Raw genomic sequence first — 23192 nt, 5'->3', positions numbered from 1 at the left:
GAGGGAATGAGCTGAGCAGTGAGATGAGCAGAGGGAGCAAAGGAGGATGGGGAGAGGCAGGAAGCCAGAGAGAAAAACATAACCCTGGATGGAAAGCCTCCTCATATTGAATGGAAATATATGGAAATGCACTCTGCCTTCAGCAAAACACACTTAGATAGAGGGCAGGCTACTTCTGAGAAGAGGCAAAATGGCGAGAAAATATAAGTGTGAGTAAGTGTCTATGAAAAAGAACACAGGACATAATTTAAGTTTGATTATATGTGAGTATTTAAATAAGCGATTTATATGTGCACATGCATATATTAGTGTGTGATTCATGTAGTAAGGGTATATCAAAAACTGGCCCTGATGACCTTGATGGAAGACTTATCTGTCATTATTCCTTCCAATGTTGTGTTCATTAGCATGAAGTATCGAATGTCGATACATTTGGAGTGTTCACCAAGATTTCTGAAGTGCATAATGTAAATATTTTCAAGAAACTGGAACTTGACTTTTAAGTTTGTGTTAACTTATTAATTTATCTGATGCTTATTGAGTTAGATACTAATTTTGCTCAGTTTATGTTGTTGCACTCTCTCCAAGTTCCTACGTTCCTCAGCATAACATTTTTAATATGCTTGAATCTATAGTATTGAAAAATAAAACGTACAGTTAGTTCAGAAGCTCAAACACAACACTGGCCTCAGTATTGAAACATTTCATTTGCAGACCAAAACTTCATACCAAAGACAAGTGTTACAGACCCTTTGAAGCTGTGCTGGGCTGTGTATCAACCTCTGTGATCGTACTTGGGCAATATTCACACATATGCACATAAACATACACACATCTATACACAGTTTTTTATTTGTGTATTCTTCCTCTGCTAGATGGAATCCATATTGAACTTCCTCACCATCCTGCCCACCATGACACTCCACTTCAATCCTATGTCTTCCTCACTTTCTCCTCCTCTTCTTTGTCCTTGTCACTGTTACTGATCTCTGTTGCACTGTCTGTAAGCTGACAACATTGTGACTTTTTGCGCATTCGAAGTGGGTTATGTCTAGCCTTGCTGAGGCAGTAAATTTCACAATCTCTTGTGTTGTAATTGTCAACATCAGATTTATGGTATTGTAGAAAAAGGCATTTGGTGAAAAAAAAAAAAAAAAAAAGCGTACCGCGTGTTTGCAATTTATCTTTAGCAGCACATTCGATACAGCCTAAGTGGGTATAACCTAAGTTCTCCTCTTCTGTTCTCTCCTTCACTGTTCTCTCCTCTTTTCCTTTTTCGCTTTTTGTCTTGCTTCCACCTTTCTTTATCCCTGCAATCTCCTTTCCTCTCCTCTCCTCTCTCTAGTGTCTGTATGGCTGCTACGTCCACTCCTCTATCATCCCCACCTTCCATCGTAGATGCTATTGGCTGCTGCAGGTAAGCCCACCCCCCGTTCCCTGCTGACCTTTTCTTACATATTTATACACATGCAAAACAAGACATTGGGGGGATTTATTGAGAGATGATAATTTGTTAGTGGCTCACATTTATAGCAGGATAGTTTTCAGGGCTTTTCCCTCATATTATGGCCGTTCTATAACATTTATTCCAGCTATGTTAAGACTTAATTCACCATTCCATGTTAAACTGGACAACCAGAAAATATATAGTGTGTTATTACACTTTTTACACAAACCTTCGTCTGTTAAACTGTCCATTATATTTTCAAAACAACACTAAGCCAAGCCATAAACCAGCAATAAACATCCTCCTCTTCTGAATTAATGAGGCAGCCTATGGTGAAAATACTATCACAAAGCTGGGATCATAATAAAACTTGATGTTGTTTGACTGAGTGGAGTGTCCTGTGCTGAAATGATTGGGCCACTAGAATATACCTAGAATGAGCTCCTGTCCAATGCTAACATACAGAGCACAGTAGTGAAAGCTATTTTTCACTACAAGATGACTGGAACTTCCCCAGCAACCCTGACTCTCAATACTTATAGTGGGGATCAAGCACCAAGGGCTGACTCTGTATGTGGTCCTCTCCCAGAAAAGGTAGAGAAAGACCACACAACATGCTCACTTAACACACACACACACACGTGCATGTGTCCCCCCTGTGTATAAAGCATGTTGTTTTTCGTAGAGATGTTGGACTCATTCTGCTGCTCATGTGAAAGACAACAGAGAGAAGAACACACACACACACACATATACACTTCTTCCCTCTATTGGCCATGCAACCTATGGTCACAAGGACCTCATCATCTTCAGGCGACAGGTTACATGATGAATCTTAAACATGTCTGAATACATTTACACTGCCTCGCTCTTCATCTCTCTCTGTTCATTTCAAAGAAAATATTGAAGACCTAGCAATGTTCATTTGAAATATAGAATTGCATATATATTTATGTATTCTTCACCAGAATTTCCTGCATAATTTGTCACAAGCAATTTACAGGGACATTCCAGAGACTGACTGTAAATTGAATATGCCCTTCCCCAATATTTCTTTTTTCCACATCCCAAACTAGTTAGATCCCTGCAGTCTGAAATTATGAAGGAAAATGCTAGTTGTTTTATCTGTGATGTCCCATTTTCTACTCTTTGCACAGATATCAAAACACATCAGTGATTATGATCATAAATCAGTCTGTGAGTGCTGTTGCATTGCACAGTGTGGTTTTTTAGCAGCCCACTGTGCCATCCTCTTTTGGAGAGAAAAGTGTTCCACCTCAGCAGGTCCTCCCCCTCACCTGAGTCTGTCTACTGAATCTTTCATCAAGAGGAGCTTCTCACTCTCTCTATCATGCACACACACACACACACACACACACACACACACACCCATACACATGCACACACAAACATGAATGTGAATGTACCTGTTGAATCATTCATGGAGTAGAAAGAAATTCCATAGGTTTGCTAGTGACCCACTGTATAGTGAGAACTTCTTTGAGCCTCTGTTTATTTCATTCTTCCTCTCTAGATATATTACGCACACTCACATACACACAAACACACGTCGACACTTGCACAGCCTCTGCAGGGTTAGAGAGAGTGATGAGTGGGCTTGAGTTGTTAAATCTTTTATGGACAGGTGAGAATATCTTATCTGACACGCTATGTCCGACTTCTTTCCTGACCTCCACTTGCTCTCTTGCTTTCTTTCTGCATTTCCCCTCCATCCACTCCACAACTGTAAATAGACTCTATTGTTCTGTTCTCTCGTTCCCAGTATCCTGCAAGAACATGACTATGACTTAATGTGTAAAAGGCCATGTTAAGGTAACACAAAGCATATGTATGTCTTGTGTTGTGTTTCTTGTCCTGTATTGCAGAACCCCGATATTGTGCTGGTGCATTACCTGAATGTACCGGCGGTGGACGATAGCGGGAAACCATGCGGTCCTGTCCTCTGCTCCATCAACACAGACAGGAAGGAGTGGGCCAAGTGGAGCAAGGAGGAGCTCATTGGGCAACTCAAACCCATGTGTGAGTTTGCTTTACTTTCATCCCTGCATTCACCTCCCTCCTACTCTCAAACTCTCGTGTTTCAGCCCTCATGCTTGTCCTTAACCTGAGGATGTGAGTCACCTTGGGCCAATAACACCACCACTTGTCATGGTACAGTAGTGATGAAAAAGGTGATGGCACACAAAATTAATCTGTGGGAAACCAGTGTAATAAATCTAAAACACACATAATTTGATAAAATTATTTAGGCTTTATAAACAACTTGGCAGCCAAAAGAGAAACAGTTTGGAGCTGTGCCATTACTTATTAGATGAGACAACAGGTGCTTACAACAATTCAGGGGAGATGATATAAAAATTTCTCTCTTGCATGAAAGAAGAATATAGACTCTCATTGGTGTTAACAATTTTGCTCACATGTCTTGTTGTCACTGAATGCAGAGATAAATTGGAAATCCAAAAAGCAACAGCTGGACCCACCAAAAGGCATATTCATACACTCACAGTGCCATTCTTATTTAAATAATGTATTTCCCATCAACATGAAGTGATAACAGCACTTTACACAAGAGTGATTAATTTCAAGATAACATTGTCAAATGCCACCTTTGGGAAAGAGACATGCAGCACATACATGCCACTCAGCCAGGCTTAATACAGATTTGGAGACAGTCAGCGTCATGCTGCCACCTAGAGGTGAATGCACTTTATTTTCCAGAGAGGGCTAGAGAGAAGACAGAGGGGTGCCCAAAATATCCAGCATGTATTATTCATAAATTAGCATCAGGGAGTATAAACACATACTCACACACATACATACCTTTTGTTCTGATCAGCTTTGGAAGGGCAAATAAGGACAGCTTCCCAAAACAATCTGGCTTGTTGATTAAAGCACTATTTAAACTCTCAATGTTCATATTAAATCATTCTCTCTTTTGTCCTTTGTACCTGTTAATTTGCTCACACAAAATTACTTAGTTTTTCCCTTTTAAAGCAATTTAATGTTGAAACTGGTAATACCCTCAAATGTCAAATAATGTCATTATGTGCATGAGAAGATTATTTTTGGGAAATTTTACATATATGTATTGAAAATGTTTATTAAGATTTTTGTCACTGATGCACATCAGTGTTCATGAACTCCGTCTATGTAGATACTGAACACTGGAGGGCGCCAATATACACTGTACTGACCTGAGCAACCGAAAGGACAAAATATGACAACAGTATCCACTGGCTTTAATTGTGTTTATTTTATTTGTTTATTTATTTTTTCATTTGCCTGTTCGATGTGCCTTCATTCAGGTGCTGGAAGCAGCCTGCATCAGAAATGTTCCAGTGTCAAGCAACGCATCATCTCATCCAAGCAGGAGTCAGGGGCAGCAACAGGAGGTGGAGCTGCAGTGGGTACTGGCGTAGCAGCAGGCCAGAGAGCTGAGGAAGCAGATGGCACAGAGGTCCAGAACAGCGATGTGTCAGAAGGCCAGACAGAGCCCAGTCCTGGAGGGGGCAGGAGCAGAGCGGGCGGGGGAGAGAGGAGGAATGGCAGGTTAACCAAACCCTCTTTGCTCCCACAAAGCAGCATGGAGGTGTCCTCTTCCACTTCCACCAACCAGGTGGAGGTCCCTGACACTACCCAGAGCTCCCCATTGTCAATCACTAGTGATATGGCTGACAGCCCTGCTCTTGCCATTGGGGCTGGCTTGTCGCAGAGCACAGCTGTGTTCATGTCTGAAGTCACCACTCTGACTGGGGATTCAGTTTATTCCACTGGCCACACCCACCTGTTGGCATCCACCCATGAGAGTACCACTGCTGGAATCCTGTTGGCTGTTGCCCCCGAAAATCAGAGGTTTGCTTCGTTTCCTGGTGGTGTGGGGTTAGGGGAGGGAGGAGAGCTGGTTCTGTCCAGCTCTTTAGATTCTACTGGAGGAGTCAGCCTTCCTGAAACCACCATGACCTTTGACCCTGATTGCTTCCTTAACAATCCTAAGCAGGGCCAAACATATGGCGGAGGTGGAGGGAAGACTGAGGGATGTAATGGCAATGATAGTGGACTCCACTGTTCTTCTAATGGGTTTGTCTATAACCCAGCTCTTGTCAACAACATCAAGACAGAATCGACTCCCTTGGAGCAGCCGCTGGCCACTCAGAGCAGTTATGTGGGAGAGGGGACAGGCCTCAGCCCGAGCACCACCCTGGAGCAAATGGACTTCAGTGCTGTCATGTCATCAGCCTGCGTCCCAAGTCTGAGTCAAACTTCGCACCACCCCTCCCCAAGCCTCTTCCTCCAGGCTTCTCCTCAGACAAACCAGCCCTCTCAACTGCAGACCAATGGTCCTGAGGCCACCCAGGAAACAGGTGAGGCCCAAGCTTATATAGGTCTGCCCACGGTGCCAACAGACTCTCCGGTCACTAATGGGGATCCACATGCACACCTCCACCAAGCCAGCTCAGACCAGCAGGCCTTATGTGGAAGGAATGGACAAGCAGCAGCAGTGAGCTCTTTTCCCCTGACCACACAGGATACTACTGTTGACCAGTCAAGCAGCAGGGGACATCGAGAGGTAGGGAGCTTAGACAAGGCTTCTGAGAATGGAGGAGAGTTACTTCTCAAGCAAGGAGATCCTCATGAGCCCTACACGAGTGTGGACAGTGAGCACTACCTGCAACCCACAGATGAAAATGGAGGAGGAGAGGAGGGTGGAGGAGGTGGAGGTGGTGGAGGAGGAGGAGGAGGAAGTGGAGGGGGGGGTGAAAATGAGATTCTTTGTAATGGTGTAAGCTTGCCAGGGGCCAGCAGTTCAGTGGTGGCTAGTCCTCAGTCGATAACTCCTGGTGCAAACATCGAGGGGGCTCTCTATAGCTCTCCTCTTCCTCAGCAAGGTGGGGGTGTGTCTGCTACAACAGCTGGAGCAGGAGCAGCTATAAGTCTGGAAGGTTTCGAGGCGTCATTTGGAAGCCAATTCTCCGATCTCATCAATGATTTCATCTCAGTCGAGGGGTCTGCAGGCGGTGTGGGAGCAGCTGTAACTGGGGTTCTGATGCCCCAGGAGGGGGCAGCAGGAGAGGAGCAAGGCACAGGAGCAGGCCATCTGCAGGGTTCTGAGGTGGAGCAGGGAACTCTGGGACTCCTTCAGGAGACTGGAAGGCTGTTTGGTGTGACAGACTACTCCCCAGAGTGGTCTTATCCAGAGGTTAGTAAACCTAACATGATTATCATTCATTATTTATTCATGGTTCCCTACAGTAAAATCAGTCCCTCCACCACATGATTGATGGTGGCTTGTACGGATGTTAACTGAAATCATGTTCAGCACAATTTGTGCTAAGACCGCCGGCCGGGTTGTGTGGTCATTAAGGACTCAGAATATCTCAGACTCAGCTGATTGGGTTTTGATGAAATTTCAATATTACACTGCTTCCCCTGGGTGGCTTCATTAATGTAGCCATGTACCACTTATATCTCAGACACCAGTTCTGTCATTGAACTATGATGAAACTTGTGGAAATATAACAGCACAACTTCTAAAAACTAAACCTCGCTCAAGCAGCACGACAGCATAGTGGTTAGGGTTGTGGTGCTGTCGCCCACAACATAAAGGTTGTGGGTTTGGTTCCTGGCCTGGGGCCTTTCTGTGCAGGGTTTGCATTTTCTCCTGTGTCTACGTGGGGTTCCTCACCTTCCAAAGACATCGATTTGTGACTCTAAATTGTCTGTCGGGGAATGGTTGTTTGTCTTTGCCTGTCTCTGTGTGTTGGCCCTGTGATGGAGGTGTGTGAGCTGGGGATTGGGTCTGGCACCCCGCATGACCTGGAATAAGATAAGCGGTAAAAAATTGAGTGAAAGCTATTCAGCTTACCAATAAACAGAAAAAATCTGTAAACGAATTTTCAATCTCCATTGTGTGCACATACTCTGCTAATATTTAGCTTTGCCTTCCAGGATCATCAGTGTTACATAATACATATTCCAGTTTTTGTATTCTTGAAAAAAAAAAATCAAACTAATCAAAGGGTTATCATTTAATTTATAGAATGAATAAAAAACCATGCATTGCAAACGCCAAAAAGAAATGTCAGCCAAAGGCTAATAAAGGGTTTGAATTTAGTCCAATTTCATGACTCCAGCATGTGTGCAGGGTAAAGTTTTGTTATTGTTGTATATTGTATTATAATATATTAATTTTAGCTACAGTGAAGAAAACATAAGGAAGTGGCTTCCGCACAGTTCATATAACTTTTTTCCACCTGGATGTAAGGAACTGCACAGCCTCTAGGGGCTGCTGCCAGGCTTTCTAGATTTGTCATCAACAAAAGTGTAATTACTTAGTAAATGAGGCAGGTTATACCATCAGTTTAATTTTATATAAAAGGAAAGTGTCAAATGTTTATGCCACTGTGTCTCTTAGGTATGCTTTAGTGACAGATGGCTGCTTGATAGAAACACAGTTCATATAAACACACATTTTCACATAGACGTGCACACACGCTGCGACATGCGTGTCCTTGTTAACCACTTTGTTTTAACCTACAATCCATTTTGTAGATTTTCTGTTGAAAAGGAAGCTAGACTGTATGATAAGCTGAGGGTTGTGTTGGTGCCCCGCAGGGTGGAGTGAAGGTGCTGATCACAGGTCCGTGGTTGGAGTCGAGTAGCGAGTACAGCTGTCTCTTTGACCACATCAGTGTCCCTGCTGCGCTCATACAGCCTGGGGTGCTGCGCTGCTACTGCCCAGGTAACGCACCTGTATCCACACTCTAACACAACTCACTGCTCTTAGTGCTTTTCTTTATTCCTAAAATTAAACATTAACACACCTTTAACCACAATAATACCTTTAAGAAGAGGCCTCCTTCAAGAAAGATGATCATGAAGAAAGTCCATTGATGTCACCTGCATATTCTTGTGCAGTCTCTTTGTACAATAGCTTAAAAGTTACAAAAAAAGGAGACTGTGAGGAAGGACGCTGTCATACAATGTACACAGTGTTTAGAAATCGTTCTTAGGATAGTGCAGTAAGTCATATCCTGCCACATTAAATATAATCCGACAGACCAAGATGGGCAGGAAGTAACATTACCCAGTTACAGTCTATTACCATACTGTCCTAAAATTATTCTTTGAGAGGAGATTTATCTCCTCATACAGTCAGCCATACTGATGTCTTACTTCATGTCTGTTTCTAGCCCATGACACAGGACTGGTGATGCTACAGGTAGCTATGGGTGGTGAAGTCATCTCTTCCTCCGTGGTGTTCGAATACAAGGCGCGTGACCTTCCTGCCCTGCCTTCTTCACAACATGACTGGCTGTCCCTGGATGGTGAGAGCATTTGTTTGTGTATTTTTAGGCATCAAAGAACAGTAACACTTTTACTGTACTGGTGTTATTTAGTCAGTCATGATCATGAATTGCACACCATGGATACCCTAAATACTATACACAGAAAGAGACTTGTACTGAACTGTTTCACTGTGTGCCTGGAGAAAACCTGTTGGTGAGTGCAGTTGCTTGGCTGTCATTGTGTTGCTCTTTTCTGTTGACTGCTCTATCCTGCTGCGTGATGTTTTGTCTACAAACACTGATGTACTGACTAGTATTGTGACGATGCTGTTGCTGTTTTATTGAATTGTCTTCTGTCCCTGGAAGCATTTAATTTTTTGCTGTGGCTCCCTGTCTGTGTACAGAATGATGATGATGACGACGATGATGATGATTATTAGTATTATCAATGATACTAATAATAATAATACATTTTATTTTTATTTAACAATGCTACTTTACAGGAGGCAATACAATAAAAACAGCAAAATCATTCAGAATAATAATGATATCACATCAATAAAAACATGCATAGAAGAAGAAAATTATTCAAGGGGGGATGTTAGCTTTTGAGCGTTTATCTGCCACCTGTTTTTTGAAAGGTGTGAGTTAATTGGCAAGATTAATTAAAATGATTATAAGGTTTATTTTTGTTTGGTTTGTTTCGAGCCTAGTCCCTGATACTTGCTTCCAGATGTTGCCATTTTAATGTTTTTTTTTCTGAATGGTGGGGGGGCATCTGTGCAAATATACCTCCCGATGTAACTGCAGCTCGGAGACACACGGGTCTCCTCAGCGAGGCATGTCCTGGACTCCTCTGTTCGCCCCCGTCTTTGTGTTGCGCAATGCGGCAATGCGGCTCTCCAGTCACAACAGGCCGGCAGTTTACCGGAGTGAAGGGCAAGGACGTGTCATTGTCCCCGGTCCGTCTGAGAGTCAAAGAGTCCAGACACCACTGACTCTGTGCTGCGTCCCCTCAGAGACCGCCCTATGCGGCTCTGTCTTTGACTTTCAGTCGGGATAGACTCGGACAAGCGCTACTACCTATTTTCGCATGATCCTTTGTTTGCCCCCTAAATACACCATCGAAGGGTCAGTGACCGAAGACAATAACCGAGATAAATATCTGAGGTGAATATGCGTCAGCACGCAGCTTTGTCACATGCCATTGCTCCGGTTTAGTTTGGTGTGCAGTCTATTGTTATGCCGATGACGACCGAGCCCCCTGCAGCTCCGAGTCTGGCGGGCGGATTTGAAGCTTTGCTCTCCCAGACACAACGTGCAGGCTGCCCCCCCCCCTCCTCCACCACCACCACCACCTCTCTCTCTCTCGCTCTCTTTCCCCCCTCTCTCTCTGCACTTAGTTGTGTTTTCTCGATCGGAGTAGCAATGTGTGAGTCGCACGCTTCAAACTAACGGGGTTGAGCAGAAGCGGGAACAAAGAGAGCATCTGATTGAGACTCGCTGTTTGGGTTCGTAGCTTGTTTGATTTTTTTAAACTAACGATAAGTTTAAAACGCGGTCTTTCTCTTCCTCTTCTTTCTTTTCTCCATTCTGCGCCCAGGTCTGTGTTGTTTGTTGCCGAGTGAAGTTTTCTTTGTCGTGCTGCTGTAGACTTATAGAAAATGTGCCTGTTGTCGCAAAGGTCTGTCAGATTCTGTATATCTGTAACAGCTACATGTGGAGCCCAGCCGCTGTAAGTGTCAGACAAAGGGAAGTAACAGTCAAGTCAAGTCCCCACGCTGTTTGTACGCTACATGTTTGGATCTAAAGGGGCTTGGTTTGTGTTGCAGCCGGCAGTCAGTTCAGACCCGAGCAGTTTCAGCACCAGCAGGAGTGGAGAGCGCCACTCAAGTCCACAACAACAAATACAAGGGCGCTAAAGTGGCTCCTGTAGAGGCCCAGAACTGTGGACAGACAAATCTGCAGACACTAACATGTGGACAGACCTGTAGACACAGACATGTGGACACAAACATGTAGACAGACCCGTGGAAAGACCTGTGGAACAATCTGTGGACTAAGCTGTGGACATAGACATGTGGGAATGTTGCTGATCACCAACTGCTTGAATAGAGATATACATACTGGGCTCTATATGGATCCAGTGCCAAAAAATCTGTTTATCTGTTGAATCATGTTTCACTAAATTATTACAGAAAAACAAAACAAACAAAAAAAAAAACAAACAAACATAAAATGACCTGTTTCCATGATTGATAAAACATTTGCTGCACATGTAGCAAAAACACATTCAAAATGTTGATATAAAAATCTTGCCTTAAACTCAGGGTGTTGGTCAGCAGGCACACATGTATCAGTGCAACCAGTAATAACTATAAAATAAACTTTGAAAAACTGCACTCAAAGGCAGGACAGTAAGTGATGACTGTAAAGAAAAAGTGTACCACCAGCAGTGTAGTTGTATGTACATAAGTATGTACAAAAAAAATATGAAATAAGCAAATTTATTACATTCAATTTGACGAACAAATTGCATTTCATTCAAAATAAATTCATTATTTTTTAAAAGTTTAATTCCTGAAAATTATTTTCAAAAGAGTTTTTAGTGTGTCCTTAATGTGTTCCACATTCCTCATCCACATCAAAGTGACATGCAAGACAATTAGATTGATAAAATCTGACACAGAAAAAGGCAGTTTTATCATTATTATTATTATGAACAACAATAATAATCATAATAATAATTATGATTATTATTCTAACATCTTCATTTCATATTCAATGTTATTGATTAAAATAACCACTTTCTTCTTATTACACCATTCCTGTTTTTGTTCCGTAAACATTACATTTACATGCTTGTTATTTAATCAGAAATGTTTGTTAATATATGTGTGAATTTACGCTTGAACTTATGCATCCCTTTCCAGACATGTGTTTGCATTTGTAATGGGTGAAGACTGATCTTTCTTGTGCATTACATGTGGCAGCTAAAAGTGTTGCTTTGTATTCAAATGAGGTGTATTACTGGAATGCCACTCCCCTTCTGATTGGCGGGCTTTAAAGGGAGGAGCTTGAGCCTTTGTGTCACTGGCAGAGCTCCACCCTTTCAGCTCAGTTTGTCTGCTGCAGACAGCAGAAAGAAAAATAAGAGTGAAATGAGAGGAGGGGAAAATAGGGAGACTGAGTGAGAGAGCAGCAGGTGGGATGACATAATGTTCACTGCAGCAAAACTGCAGCAGCACTGAAACAAAGGGTCACATTCACACACAACCATGCCACAGACATGCAAAACTTAGAAATCTTTTAAGCTGGATACTCTTTTACACTCACACAGAAGACAATTTACTTGCTTCCCCAGTTGCCCCTGTTGGTGAAAGTATTTATTGGATTTCAGCCCTGATTTATTTTCTGATGTAGTGATTTAGTGTTGGTGAAGAGATTTTCAAAGTAAGATTTACTAAAGCATAATGCTTAATCGTTTACATTAAGCAAACAATCAGGGGATGCTTACAGTTCTATGTCTCACCTTATTTTTTTGTAGATACCCAGTTCAGGATGTCTATCTTGGAGCGTCTGGAGCAGATGGAACAGAGAATGGCTGAGATAACCAATCAGAACCCTCGCTCAGAAACCATGGCAACCAAGGGCGGTGGAGTGGAGGGAGGAGGGGCCACTGAGCAGCAGTCTCAAGTAAGACAGGGAGAAGGGATTTAGTTAAGATTATAGTTTCCTTTTCAGCTATGCAATATATTAATATCAAGTGAGAATTGCATAAAAATGCATGAATAAATAAGGCATGTAAGTTTGTGTTACTGAGATAACATTTGTTTAGTTTTTTGACGATTATAGTCCAAAAATTCAAGCACCTGCAAGTAAACCAATAGCAAACCAATAGTAAAGGTTGTTTAAAGAAAATATCAGAGACCTTACAGCAGTAAGATTATTACTTTTAACTCACTATAACTCCTTTCCAATCTTCCAGATTTCTCCTGATCAGGGTTCATTTGAGGGCCGCGTAGTGGTGGTATGTGAGAAGATGATGTCTCAGCCATGCTGGGCATCTTCTAATCAGCTCGTACACAGTAAGAATTCCAGAGGAATGACCTTACTCCATCTGGCTGCAGCTCAGGGCTATGCAGGGCTCATTCAGACACTCATTCGCTGGCGGTGAGTAACTCACAAACATGACATACCATTGCAAATACTCAGACTGTGGCAATTATGCTAACTTTTGTTGTTTTGCTCCTCAGCACGAAGCACGCAGACAGTATTGACCTTGAGCTGGAGGTGGATCCTCTCAATGTTGACCACTTCTCCTGCACGCCGCTGGTGAGTGATTAAGCTTTTTTGGATGTGGCATGTCTATTTTCAAAGTCTATGAGTAACTGTTGTGATCTTTTGGTCTCTCCAGATGTGGGCTTGTGCTCTGGGCCATACCGAAGCAGCACTGGTGCTTTACCAATGGGACCCAAGAGCTTTGGCTATCCCTGATTCTTTGGGACGCTTGCCACTCAACATAGCTCGATCTAGGGGCCATACTCGATTGGCTGAGCTCTTAGAGCACCTGCAGCAGACTCCTCAAGCTCAGGGCCAGCCTGCTGACACTTGGACGGACAGGTGGAGAGGAGAGTCTCAAACCAGCGGAATAAGCAACAACTCTACTAACTCAGGTAGGAAAGCTTGCTTTTGTGTAATATATCACTTAGAGGGAAAGATTTTTTTCATTAAACAAACACAAAATGCAAATTCTCACATTTCTGGAGGTATATATAGCAACATCTAAGGCCTGGGGTATAATGTAATGTTTTTAGGGACTTGTTTCAAATTTGAGACACTGTGTCATAATACTGTAAAAACACTCCTGAAACATGTTTAAAGCTGTAACTCGGGGGGAGGGTCCATATTTCCTGGAAATTGACTTGGAATTTGTAATTTGTTTTGTTTTGAGTAAACTGGGCTTTGAATACATTAACATTTCCAGTTGAGTCAGAATCCATGTCTCCAGTATTAGACTTGGTCTTATTGTTGACTATCTTTGCTTCCTTAGAGCTGAGGAGAGCCAGGACAGAGAGCCAGCCAGACAACCACAATCAGAGCTGGAGCCAAACGGGAAAAAGAGCCCCACAGGGAACCCAGGGAGAACAGGGTGGCCCACCCCCAGCCAAAAGACTCAAGCCCAGCCCAGACACCCAGCAACAGCTAGCTAATTCAGCTCCTAGCACCAACACCTGCAACACTTCCCCTAGTCCTAACCCTCAGCGGTCCCTCAACAAACCACAAACTCAACCCTCCAACCTCAGCTGTCAGAATGCACCTCCTGCCAGCTCCAGCCCTAACCAGCCTCAGCTCCCCAGCACCCCATTCTCCCTCCTGCAGGCCAGGATAGGGGGGTCTGGAGGGGACACCAGGTGGAGTGTGAGACAGACTCTGGGTCAATGTAGCCTAGCCAGGAGGATTCTAGGAAAAGAGCGACTGGCCATCCACTTGCGCCAAAGAGTGCTGTCTGATAGGGGAGAGGAAACAGAGCTGCTGACCTATCAGGATAACACTGAGGACTTGCAGGTAGGGCAATCGGATCTCTAGGAGCAGTTTGGATCTTGTTCTTTAATCAAAGCAGAACTCTTTGTATTGTATATGATGTATCCAACTGACTTGCTTGTGTGCCATGTTTGTGATAAAATACATGAAACAAAACATTAAAAGATCTGTGAAAACTAATGTCCACAAACGTTGACCCTCAATGTGAATAAAGCAAAAATGTAACTAATGATAAGCTCACTAGGCAAAAAAAGGGTAATAAACGGTAAGAATGGTAGAATGGTAAGATTACATGATTACAGTAAACTGGAGTATAAACAGACACAGATAACAGCTGAAGATTAGGGGGTTTTAAGATTAGAGTTATGTGTTTCTCTAGACTAAATTTGTCATTATAAGGACACTTGGTGCAGGCATTTCTGTGCTTTTTTTTTTCACCAGATAGCGTCTCTCAGTCCCTCACAAGGAGACATACACTAATACAAATTACTGAGTACATTCACAAAAAAAGGACGCACACGCACATGCATACAATTTTTACTGGCAGGAGCCCTGTATTACTTATATAAATTAATTCTTAGCAAGTGAAGAGCACAGAGCTTATTATCCATAGTACGAGACTTTTTTTAGTTTACTCATGGAGCTACTTTTAGCAAGAAATCTGGTCATTACAGTCACCTAATAAAACGCCACGGGCAGACATATGACACAGATTCACTGAAATCAGATTTTGAAAGAAAAAGCCAGCATATGTTTATCCAACAGTTTGTTGGTCAAGACTTTAAAACATAGAAAACCCGTAAAAATGGTCATATTTTGCATGATCTAAGGACATTTAATCTGAGTAAAAATAATGAATCACTGAGACAGAACTTCAAAAACAAATGGTAATAAAAATATGAAATTAAGCAAAACATACATTATAGTATATTTCTGCACTTTAAGTACATTAAGTACATCAAGTTGGGTGCTATCAAAAAGGCATGAAAACAAATGATTTAATGATTTATTTGTTTTGGTGATTTTCCTTTTAAGAAAATATACAGATAACTCCTGTTGTGTGTTGCAGATGGACATTACAATGCTAGCTGATCACATCATGGAGGCTTCAACTGGTAGGCTTAAACAGGATGCTGTAGAAGCTCAAACAGACTCTGGGAAGGTGGGAATCAGCAGTGATGTCAGGTTACTGTCTGGTTACCTCAGTGAGGTGGAGAGGTGAGGAAATGTATTCTAAAATTCATATGTATGGCAATTAATTTGTTAGTTCCTATAAATCTTTTTTGCCCTAAAACTGTTGTTTTCTTTCTGTTTCATCAAGATTTCTGAACTCCAAGCCCCAGATTCCCAGTCCCAAACCAAACTCTCTCTCAGGGCCTGAGGATCAGCAGAGTCCTCAGGCTAAGCAAGCCCCACCCTCCCCCTTTGACTGGAGCTCCTTCATCTGTGCAGCTATGAAAGAGGAGAGGTCAAAAACTGATTCCTCTTGTCTGACTGAAGCAGAGCAGGGAGAGCTGTATGAGACCATCAGGCATGCCCTGCACTCCCTCAGAAAACACAAGGTGAAATGCTGAATTTCTCCGAAAGACTGTAAAAATCATCAGATGCATTTAGTCACAATTCAAGTCCTTTCCTTTCTCTCAAGTTCCTTCCTTTTAAAAAGCTTAAGATGAAAATGCACCATTTAATATGTTAGATATTTATACTAATTCTTAATGCAACATCCTCTACACCACAGGGTCCCATTCAGGAACAACGCAAAGAGATTGCAGCAGCAATTCAGCGCTGCTATAAGAGATACAAGCAGGTAAGGCTTGATGCATAGCTAGTGAGTTAAGAATTATTAGATATATATAATTTTTTGTAATAAATATTAAATCTTTATTATAGAAACATCAGCTCCTTTCAGACAGTAATAAGTATGTTTACTACAGTAGTGACTAATATTCACAGACATTAATGAATTATCAGACATACTCTATCATTAAATGTATCATAAAATTGTCAATTTAAGTTAGTTAAAATGATTTAGAGATATTGGTTTCTTTAATAATGTCATTTGTGCTCTCTGCTAAGTTTTTAAAGCCATTTGATGACCAAGTTTGCTTTTACAAACAGTTTAGCATTAAATGTTAAGGCATATATAGAATTTGGGCTGCTTTCAGTCTGAAGGTCATGATTTGGAAATGGGGAGAGAACACAAAACATAAAACCTATTTGAGCTGTTGGTGTTCTGTCACTTCATGTGTTTAATGTGCTTTCAGAATCACAAATTTTTCTTTGGACATTAAATTTTTGACTATTTTTGATGATTTGTTAGGGCAGGTTTGGGTAAGGGGCCTAGCATTAAGAGTTATATGCTGTAGATTCACTCGAACAAATCTGATATACATTTATTTAACGTTATCATTAATTTATGAGTAAAATTGCGGTTCCAGATTGAACTTTAGAAACTTGCGTGTCTTGCTGACACAGTGTTTGCTCTCTCAGTATGCACTTTATAAGAGGATGACCCTGGCAGCCATCCTGATCCAGAGTCGTTTCCGGAGTTTCCATGAGCAGAGGAAGTTCCGACAGAGTCGTAGGGCAGCGGTCCTCATCCAGCAATACTACCGCTCGTACAGACACTCCCTCGGGTACTGTTCGTGCACTCACAGACATACATTCACACATCAAGGCTAAATTTGTTTCTTAAACCCATGTCTTTCCATACAGCAGCCTCCTAACTAAAAAACAGAGCCAGGCTGCTCGCAAGATCCTGAAGTTTCTGCTCCGATGCCGCCACAGGTGAGACATGAAACTTACAATACACTGTCAAACACCACTGTGCACACATCCACAAAATCATACTCATAGATTTTACACACACAAGAACTTACAGCCCACTGGCACACGTGCGCTCACTACATTGGTGCTAATAGTTGGTGTTGTTTTGCTGTTCCTGCGAAGCCCCTTGATGGACCATAGGCCTCTGAAACAGGTGAGTCTCTCTCTCTCTCTCTGCTCTCTTCCTCTCTCCTTGGGGCTGATGCCTGTTTGCATGTCAGCAGAGGGAGGGGAAGAGGAGGTCCTGGATTATCATCCTTCCCTCTAGCTCTCTCTCTTCTTTCCTCCCTCTCTCCCTGTCTCTCCCTCTCTGTCTCTCTCCAAGGTCTGCTGAATGGTGTCGGTACTTGTGCATGACTGACAGATAGATAGAGGAGTGATTCTTGCATATGGCCTTCCTGGGGGCATGTTCTGACTGACATCATTAGGGGACATTGTTTTTTTGCTTGGCCTGCCAGTCTCTTTTATTTGTGCCTTGATGGGTGGGGGAGGATAACAGGATGATATGTATGTGTGTGTGTGTGTGTGTGTGTGTGTGTGTGTGTGTGTGTGTTGGTCAGGCATTGTAGGGTTTGTTGAATTACGTTTTTCTGCTGCTCTGAGTATGACCTACGAAAAGTAGGGAAGTGCACTTTTCTAAAGAAGGTGTACAGCTACACACACACACGTTACATGAAACACATACAGACTAATGTGTATTTGGTTTTTCTTCAGGGTCAGAGAGCAGAGAAAGGCCAGGGGTCCTGAAAACCCACCGCCAGACCCCACACACAGTCCCCTCAGCCTGTGAGCAATCTATACAACTTCCCTGCCCTCCATCTTGACCTTTTTCTTTTTCCTCTCTTCCATCCTTCCCTAAGTCAATCCTTATCTTCTATCCTATGCTATTCTGTCCTCTAACCCCATTTCTTCTCCCCTCTCGTTTCCTTCTCTCCCTCCTTCACTCTCACCCGCTCTCCCCTCCCCTCTCATGAGGGGGAAAAAAAAAAACTCTTCCCAGACAGACTGAGGACAGGATAGGTGTCCATCATGGCAGCTCAGACAAACAGACTGCTGGGTAGAGCCCAGGGACCTGGCTCTGCTCACAGCACTGATCCTCCTCCACAGTTTCACTGGGAGGCCATCACATTAACCTCATGGCATTCTTTGCACTCTTCATGGGTATGTTTCTTTTCAAGAAAAAGTCAACGAGTCAAACATGAGAAGACGAGGAAGCATCTGATGATGGCATCTTGCCATTCTTGGCAATGACTGAATGCACTGAAAGGCGCCGAACAGCTTACTCAAGAGGCTACTTTGACATGCAGAAAATATACAAAACCTGTTGTGTTTTGTATTTTAACAGTGATCCATGAAAGAATAAGAAAACATAAACCAAAAAACTCACTTCTATGTTGCATTTGCATGCAAGGTTTTTTCGCTTATTCCTCCTCTCCATTGTCCCGAAGAGCTATAGTGGCAAATCATTCTACTGATATAGTATATCACAACATCACCCACCACTCTGACTCACAGGCTTACAAACTTATTAATCAGTCACCCGATCCAAAGGGGAGGAACTGCACTTGAATGTAAGAGGGGCATTGTTAGATAAAGGGTTGGGGTCAGAATAACGATGTCTTAATTTGTTACATGGACTTTGTATGGAGTCGTTCTCAGAGGCAGCACTTTGCTCGCCTGACGTGGTGTGTCCGTGTTTGTTCAATTCAATGCATGTGTTTGAGCTACAAGCTCCTGCATGCTTGCCAAACTGCTTTAGTGTTGTTTCTTTTGTATTTCTACGTGTAGTTGTGTCTCACTTACGTCCTCATCAACTTATCCTTGCCCTGTGTAATGTGAAATGTGTAAGGACAAATGACTTATTTTGGGTGCTTTTTTTAACTTTATTTATTTAAGGGTCTAATTATTAATTTAATTGGCTCAAGAGTGATTTAGCTTGAGACTGGTTTTCTCCCCTTGTGTGGTAAAATATGACATGTTCCGATGGTTAAATGTCTCTGTTAGTTTGTTCTTTGCGTGAACCTCTAAATCCTAAATGTGGTTTTGAGGAGAGAGTCACATACCATTGCCTTGACTTCTTCTTGACTCTGAGAGGTCTCTATGCTTGCTCTGTACAGGACATGGGTCCTATACCTGCCCCTATACAGGGCATTGGTCCCCATATTAGCCCATATGGGCAATCGAATCCATATTTTGGACTATTGCATATTCCTGTATATAAACTGACGAGGTAAGGGGATATGAGGACCCTGAAACTTTTTCATAAGAGGACTGTATTTAAGATTATAAATTATTTTACTCCCATAATGAGAACTTAAGACACAGACTTGGGTACACAGGATGGCTGTATTGCTTGTATATAATGTAGATATTACAAACGGAGTAATGTGCATGAGATTTAAGACAAAGAAACAGCAAAAAGAACACGTTAGTGGCTATGGACTGTGAGAGGATTTTAACTGCTTCACTTTAAGAGTATCCAGTATAAGTGTTACCGAAAAGAACATTTTGTTAAAGCATGCAACTGAAAAATCTAATGTTAGAATTATAAGTGGGAAAACAAAGTTAGCTGAAACAATGATCTTTCAAACAAAACATTTACACTTTGTGCTTTTGTTTCTTGGCTAGCAAAAATTAAACCCTTTTTGCCAGTAGTGCCGATTATTATGAATGCTATTTTGCCTAACAGTATGTTATGTTGGGGAAATCAACACCCAAAAGATATCAGTAACACCCACAAAGGCAACACACACACACACACACACACACACACACACAAAGCCACACACAAATCTACAACAGTAGAAGAGACCTAGTACTAGCTCCACTTTAGACCTCCTACAAGTTCTGAAGTTTGTCTGAGGCAGACTTATGTATAGATGATGGTGATGATGCAAGTATGAAAATTATACTAAAGGTGATGATGATCGTGTTAATGTGAATGCAATGACTGATGACCCAAAAATGGGAAGAGGGCGCTACATTCTTTACAATGTGGTTGTGCTTCAGCAACATACTAGCTTTTATTAAGACCATTAATCATACCTACAGCGGATCCAGCCTGGCCTCCAGTCAAAGCTTTCTATCCCCAAATAGAATGTCTCCTCTCCACTTTTTACATATTATTTGATGAATTTTTCTTTTCTCCTCATTGTTACTGCCATTACTCTATGACGTGTACTTCTGGAAAGCTCTGTTTAGAAAGTGCCTGCTCAATAACAGAAAAGTGCAAGCTAATATCAGGAAATATCTATTGTATGTCCTCCAAAAGGTATTCGGTCACCTGTTTATTTTCCTAAATTGTGTGTTGAAAAGTGAACTTGAAGACTTTAAACTTAATCCAAATCTGAGTTAGATGCTCTAATTTGTCAATGATATGAATGAATGCTCATGGCCTGACTGTTGCAATGTGTTATTTTATGCGGCAAACCAGTAATTGCAGTATCACTTTATTCCCCACTGATGTGTGCATTTTGCAGTGCTAGAGGGGAAAAAAACATGAAATTCAGCATCTGTGTATGAAAGGCACCGTCATGAGTCTATTTAACGTCCCATTGTCGCTGTTGGGAGGAAGATGCATTTTCTTTCATGGACTCACTTTGTCTGTCTGTCCTAAAAAAATGTCCTGGTGGCATTTAGGTGAGAGCATAACCCAGTAGTTTTCCAGAGCAAAAATAATTCATGCACACGTTCGTTCTTTGTCTTTCTCTTTCACCCACTGTCCAAAAGGGAGCATGCGCGCACGTGCACACACACACACACACACACACACACACACACACACACACACACACACACACACATATACACACACAAAAAACAGGTTTAGGCAAACACAAACGTACACATTCAAACACAAAAAAGCCACACTCTTTCTCTCTGTGCTTATGTCTTTGGGAACAATAAAATCTCTCCCTTAGATCTTACTCAGGGTTGAAGAACAGGGAGATGGTATGTGGAGTGTAATGATTGCTGACACAGAGTGGTACCCCTGGTGACTGTGTGCATTTGTGTATGCATACAACTTTGTGTATATTAGGGATGCTTCAGTTGTTCATTCACTATTTAGTATCCACATTTTTTCAAATTATGGTCTTGACTGACAAACTCCAGGTGACATATTAGTTCCATTTTGAAGCAGCAAATGTGATCTGTTTGCTTCACCCTAGCTATATCTACTTTTTCTACGAGGAAAAAAAAAATATCTCAACCCCTTATTTTATATGATTTTGCTTGGATATAACCTTAATTCAAAGCAAGTACCAAATGATGTTTCTACTTATACACTTGCTCTTGTCTTAAACGCACAAAATTCTTAATAGAACCAATTCTTAAAAAATGCAACACCCAGTAATAACCATGCATCAGCTCATTTGTCTTAAGAGATAGTAAATTGAGGAAATTTAAAATTGGAAGATCTCTATTATGTGTGTTTAACATGTTTTTGAAATCTTCATCACACTGAGAGCCATGGTTCGGACAACGCTGTCAGGAGCATTCATGCTATGGTATCACTTGGACCTTCTCTTAAACTGCCCCTCTTCTCACATCAGCACGACTAAAGAACACTGCTTTGAACTCCTTCACATATTGTGTACACAAACAAATACATATACACACCAACTCCAAAAGCTTGCGCCTATCAGCACACACCTAATGCAAACAAACACAAACAGACATACACAAAAAGACAAACACAACTCAACACACAGATTGCAGAGAATTCATCGATATGTTCATGTTTTGGAGAGGACGGTGACTGTAAAAAGAGTATGTAGTGTTAAAAGAAAATGCTTAAAAGAATAAAAAATTAAGATTTATTGCCATAGTAGACAGCTGGTAAACATGCACAGAGATGGCCTCTGTCGTCATAAGTCCGCCTAGAAATTAATGGTATAACCTTTCAGGCCTTGTTTTGAGAGGGCGTGGCCAAACACCACATTGCATGCTAGAATGGTAGATCCTTATAGATAATCTATGGCTAGACCTCTCCTCTCCTTGCCTTCCTCTTCTTTCGCCCCGTCTTCCCCCTCTCTCTCATCTCCTGCTGTAGTCCCACTTTGCCTGCTGTTGTGTTCTCCATGCCTATCTCAGTCTTTCATTCCTCTTTCTTTTGTAGCCTAGTTTTTACCTTTTAATTTTACAAATGTGCATGCACAAGCATCACTAAATTGTTGATGTTTTTAAAAGAATATTTTGTTGCTGAGGCCATGCAAAGTGTTTTGAATATTGCCCTTATATGTGGAAAATGTCTTCTGAATGCTTTACATAATTTCTGCTGTAAAATGAAATCAGAATAAAAAGAAAATTTGCACTTTAACTTATTTTTGCCTGATACTCATTCCCTCTGTGGCTTGCAAAAATAAACCAAATGAAGGTGTAAAATACAAGTTTTCTGGTGAGCTGTCTGCTCTCTGGGCTGCAGGTTATAATCTGTTATAGTCAGGATGAGAATAAGAATAAAACTAAGAATCATGAGAGAAGATCCAGATATTTATTTTATTTTTTGTGTTTGCTCGTATAAAGCACACACCCTCTGTAAAAAAGATATTTCTTGAACACAATTCCTACTTTTATCAGGTGAGGGTAAAAAGAAATATTGGTAATAACTATGTATGGTGTAAAGTTTTCGCATGTTTGACTGAATCCTGATGAACTTGCTCGTACATTCACATTTTTAAAGACAAATTAGCTCGAATCATATGAGCAATAACTGAAACAGTGAGGCCCGAGTAAACTAAGAGGATACCAACTAACTAATACGAGCTCAGATTAAACATAAAGCAACTCTCTCCGTACAAATGTTATGAATATGTTGCATGACAACCCACAATTACTGAAATTCACATTAATGACAGGAAAGTTTTAACTTAAAAGACGTGTGGATAGTTGAAAAAGTTTTCACCTGTGTTAATGGAGCATAATAAAAATGAATTTCAGTATTTTTAAAAATAGGCAGTTTTGTTGCTTGGCACAGTAAGACTGAGAATCGGTCTCTGTGGAGGGGTCCGGCCAAGCGGTCCAGCGAGAGCAGCAAGAGTGGAAAGTTTTTTAGATTTTCCCCACCA

The 23192-nt window shown here is 41.7% G+C and overlaps 1 protein-coding gene across 1 annotated transcript in view; it reads left to right on the top strand.

The window, feature by feature from the left end:
- The window catches only part of LOC115043258 (calmodulin-binding transcription activator 1-like), a 49055-nt gene extending 28120 nt beyond the window's left edge, over positions 1–20935 (top strand). Inside the window, exons 6-21 of the mRNA XM_029501560.1 lie at positions 1346–1417; positions 3334–3487; positions 4774–6665; positions 8081–8207; positions 8659–8793; positions 12302–12450; positions 12743–12927; positions 13011–13089; positions 13172–13430; positions 13808–14322; positions 15368–15516; positions 15620–15860; positions 16037–16105; positions 16789–16934; positions 17014–17085; positions 17839–20935. Of these exons, the coding sequence (XP_029357420.1) occupies positions 1346–1417; positions 3334–3487; positions 4774–6665; positions 8081–8207; positions 8659–8793; positions 12302–12450; positions 12743–12927; positions 13011–13089; positions 13172–13430; positions 13808–14322; positions 15368–15516; positions 15620–15860; positions 16037–16105; positions 16789–16934; positions 17014–17085; positions 17839–17914 (4320 nt within the window). The 3' untranslated portion in view covers positions 17915–20935. The remainder of the gene's footprint in view (positions 1–1345; positions 1418–3333; positions 3488–4773; positions 6666–8080; positions 8208–8658; positions 8794–12301; positions 12451–12742; positions 12928–13010; positions 13090–13171; positions 13431–13807; positions 14323–15367; positions 15517–15619; positions 15861–16036; positions 16106–16788; positions 16935–17013; positions 17086–17838) is intronic.
- Positions 20936–23192: the final 2257 nt, after the last annotated feature.

The sequence above is a fragment of the Echeneis naucrates genome, chromosome 5 (assembly GCF_900963305.1).
Source record: "Echeneis naucrates chromosome 5, fEcheNa1.1, whole genome shotgun sequence".
NCBI lineage: Eukaryota > Metazoa > Chordata > Actinopteri > Carangiformes > Echeneidae > Echeneis > Echeneis naucrates.
The sequence above is the reverse complement of the archived record's forward strand: the minus strand, read 5'-3'. Positions and strand labels throughout refer to the sequence as shown.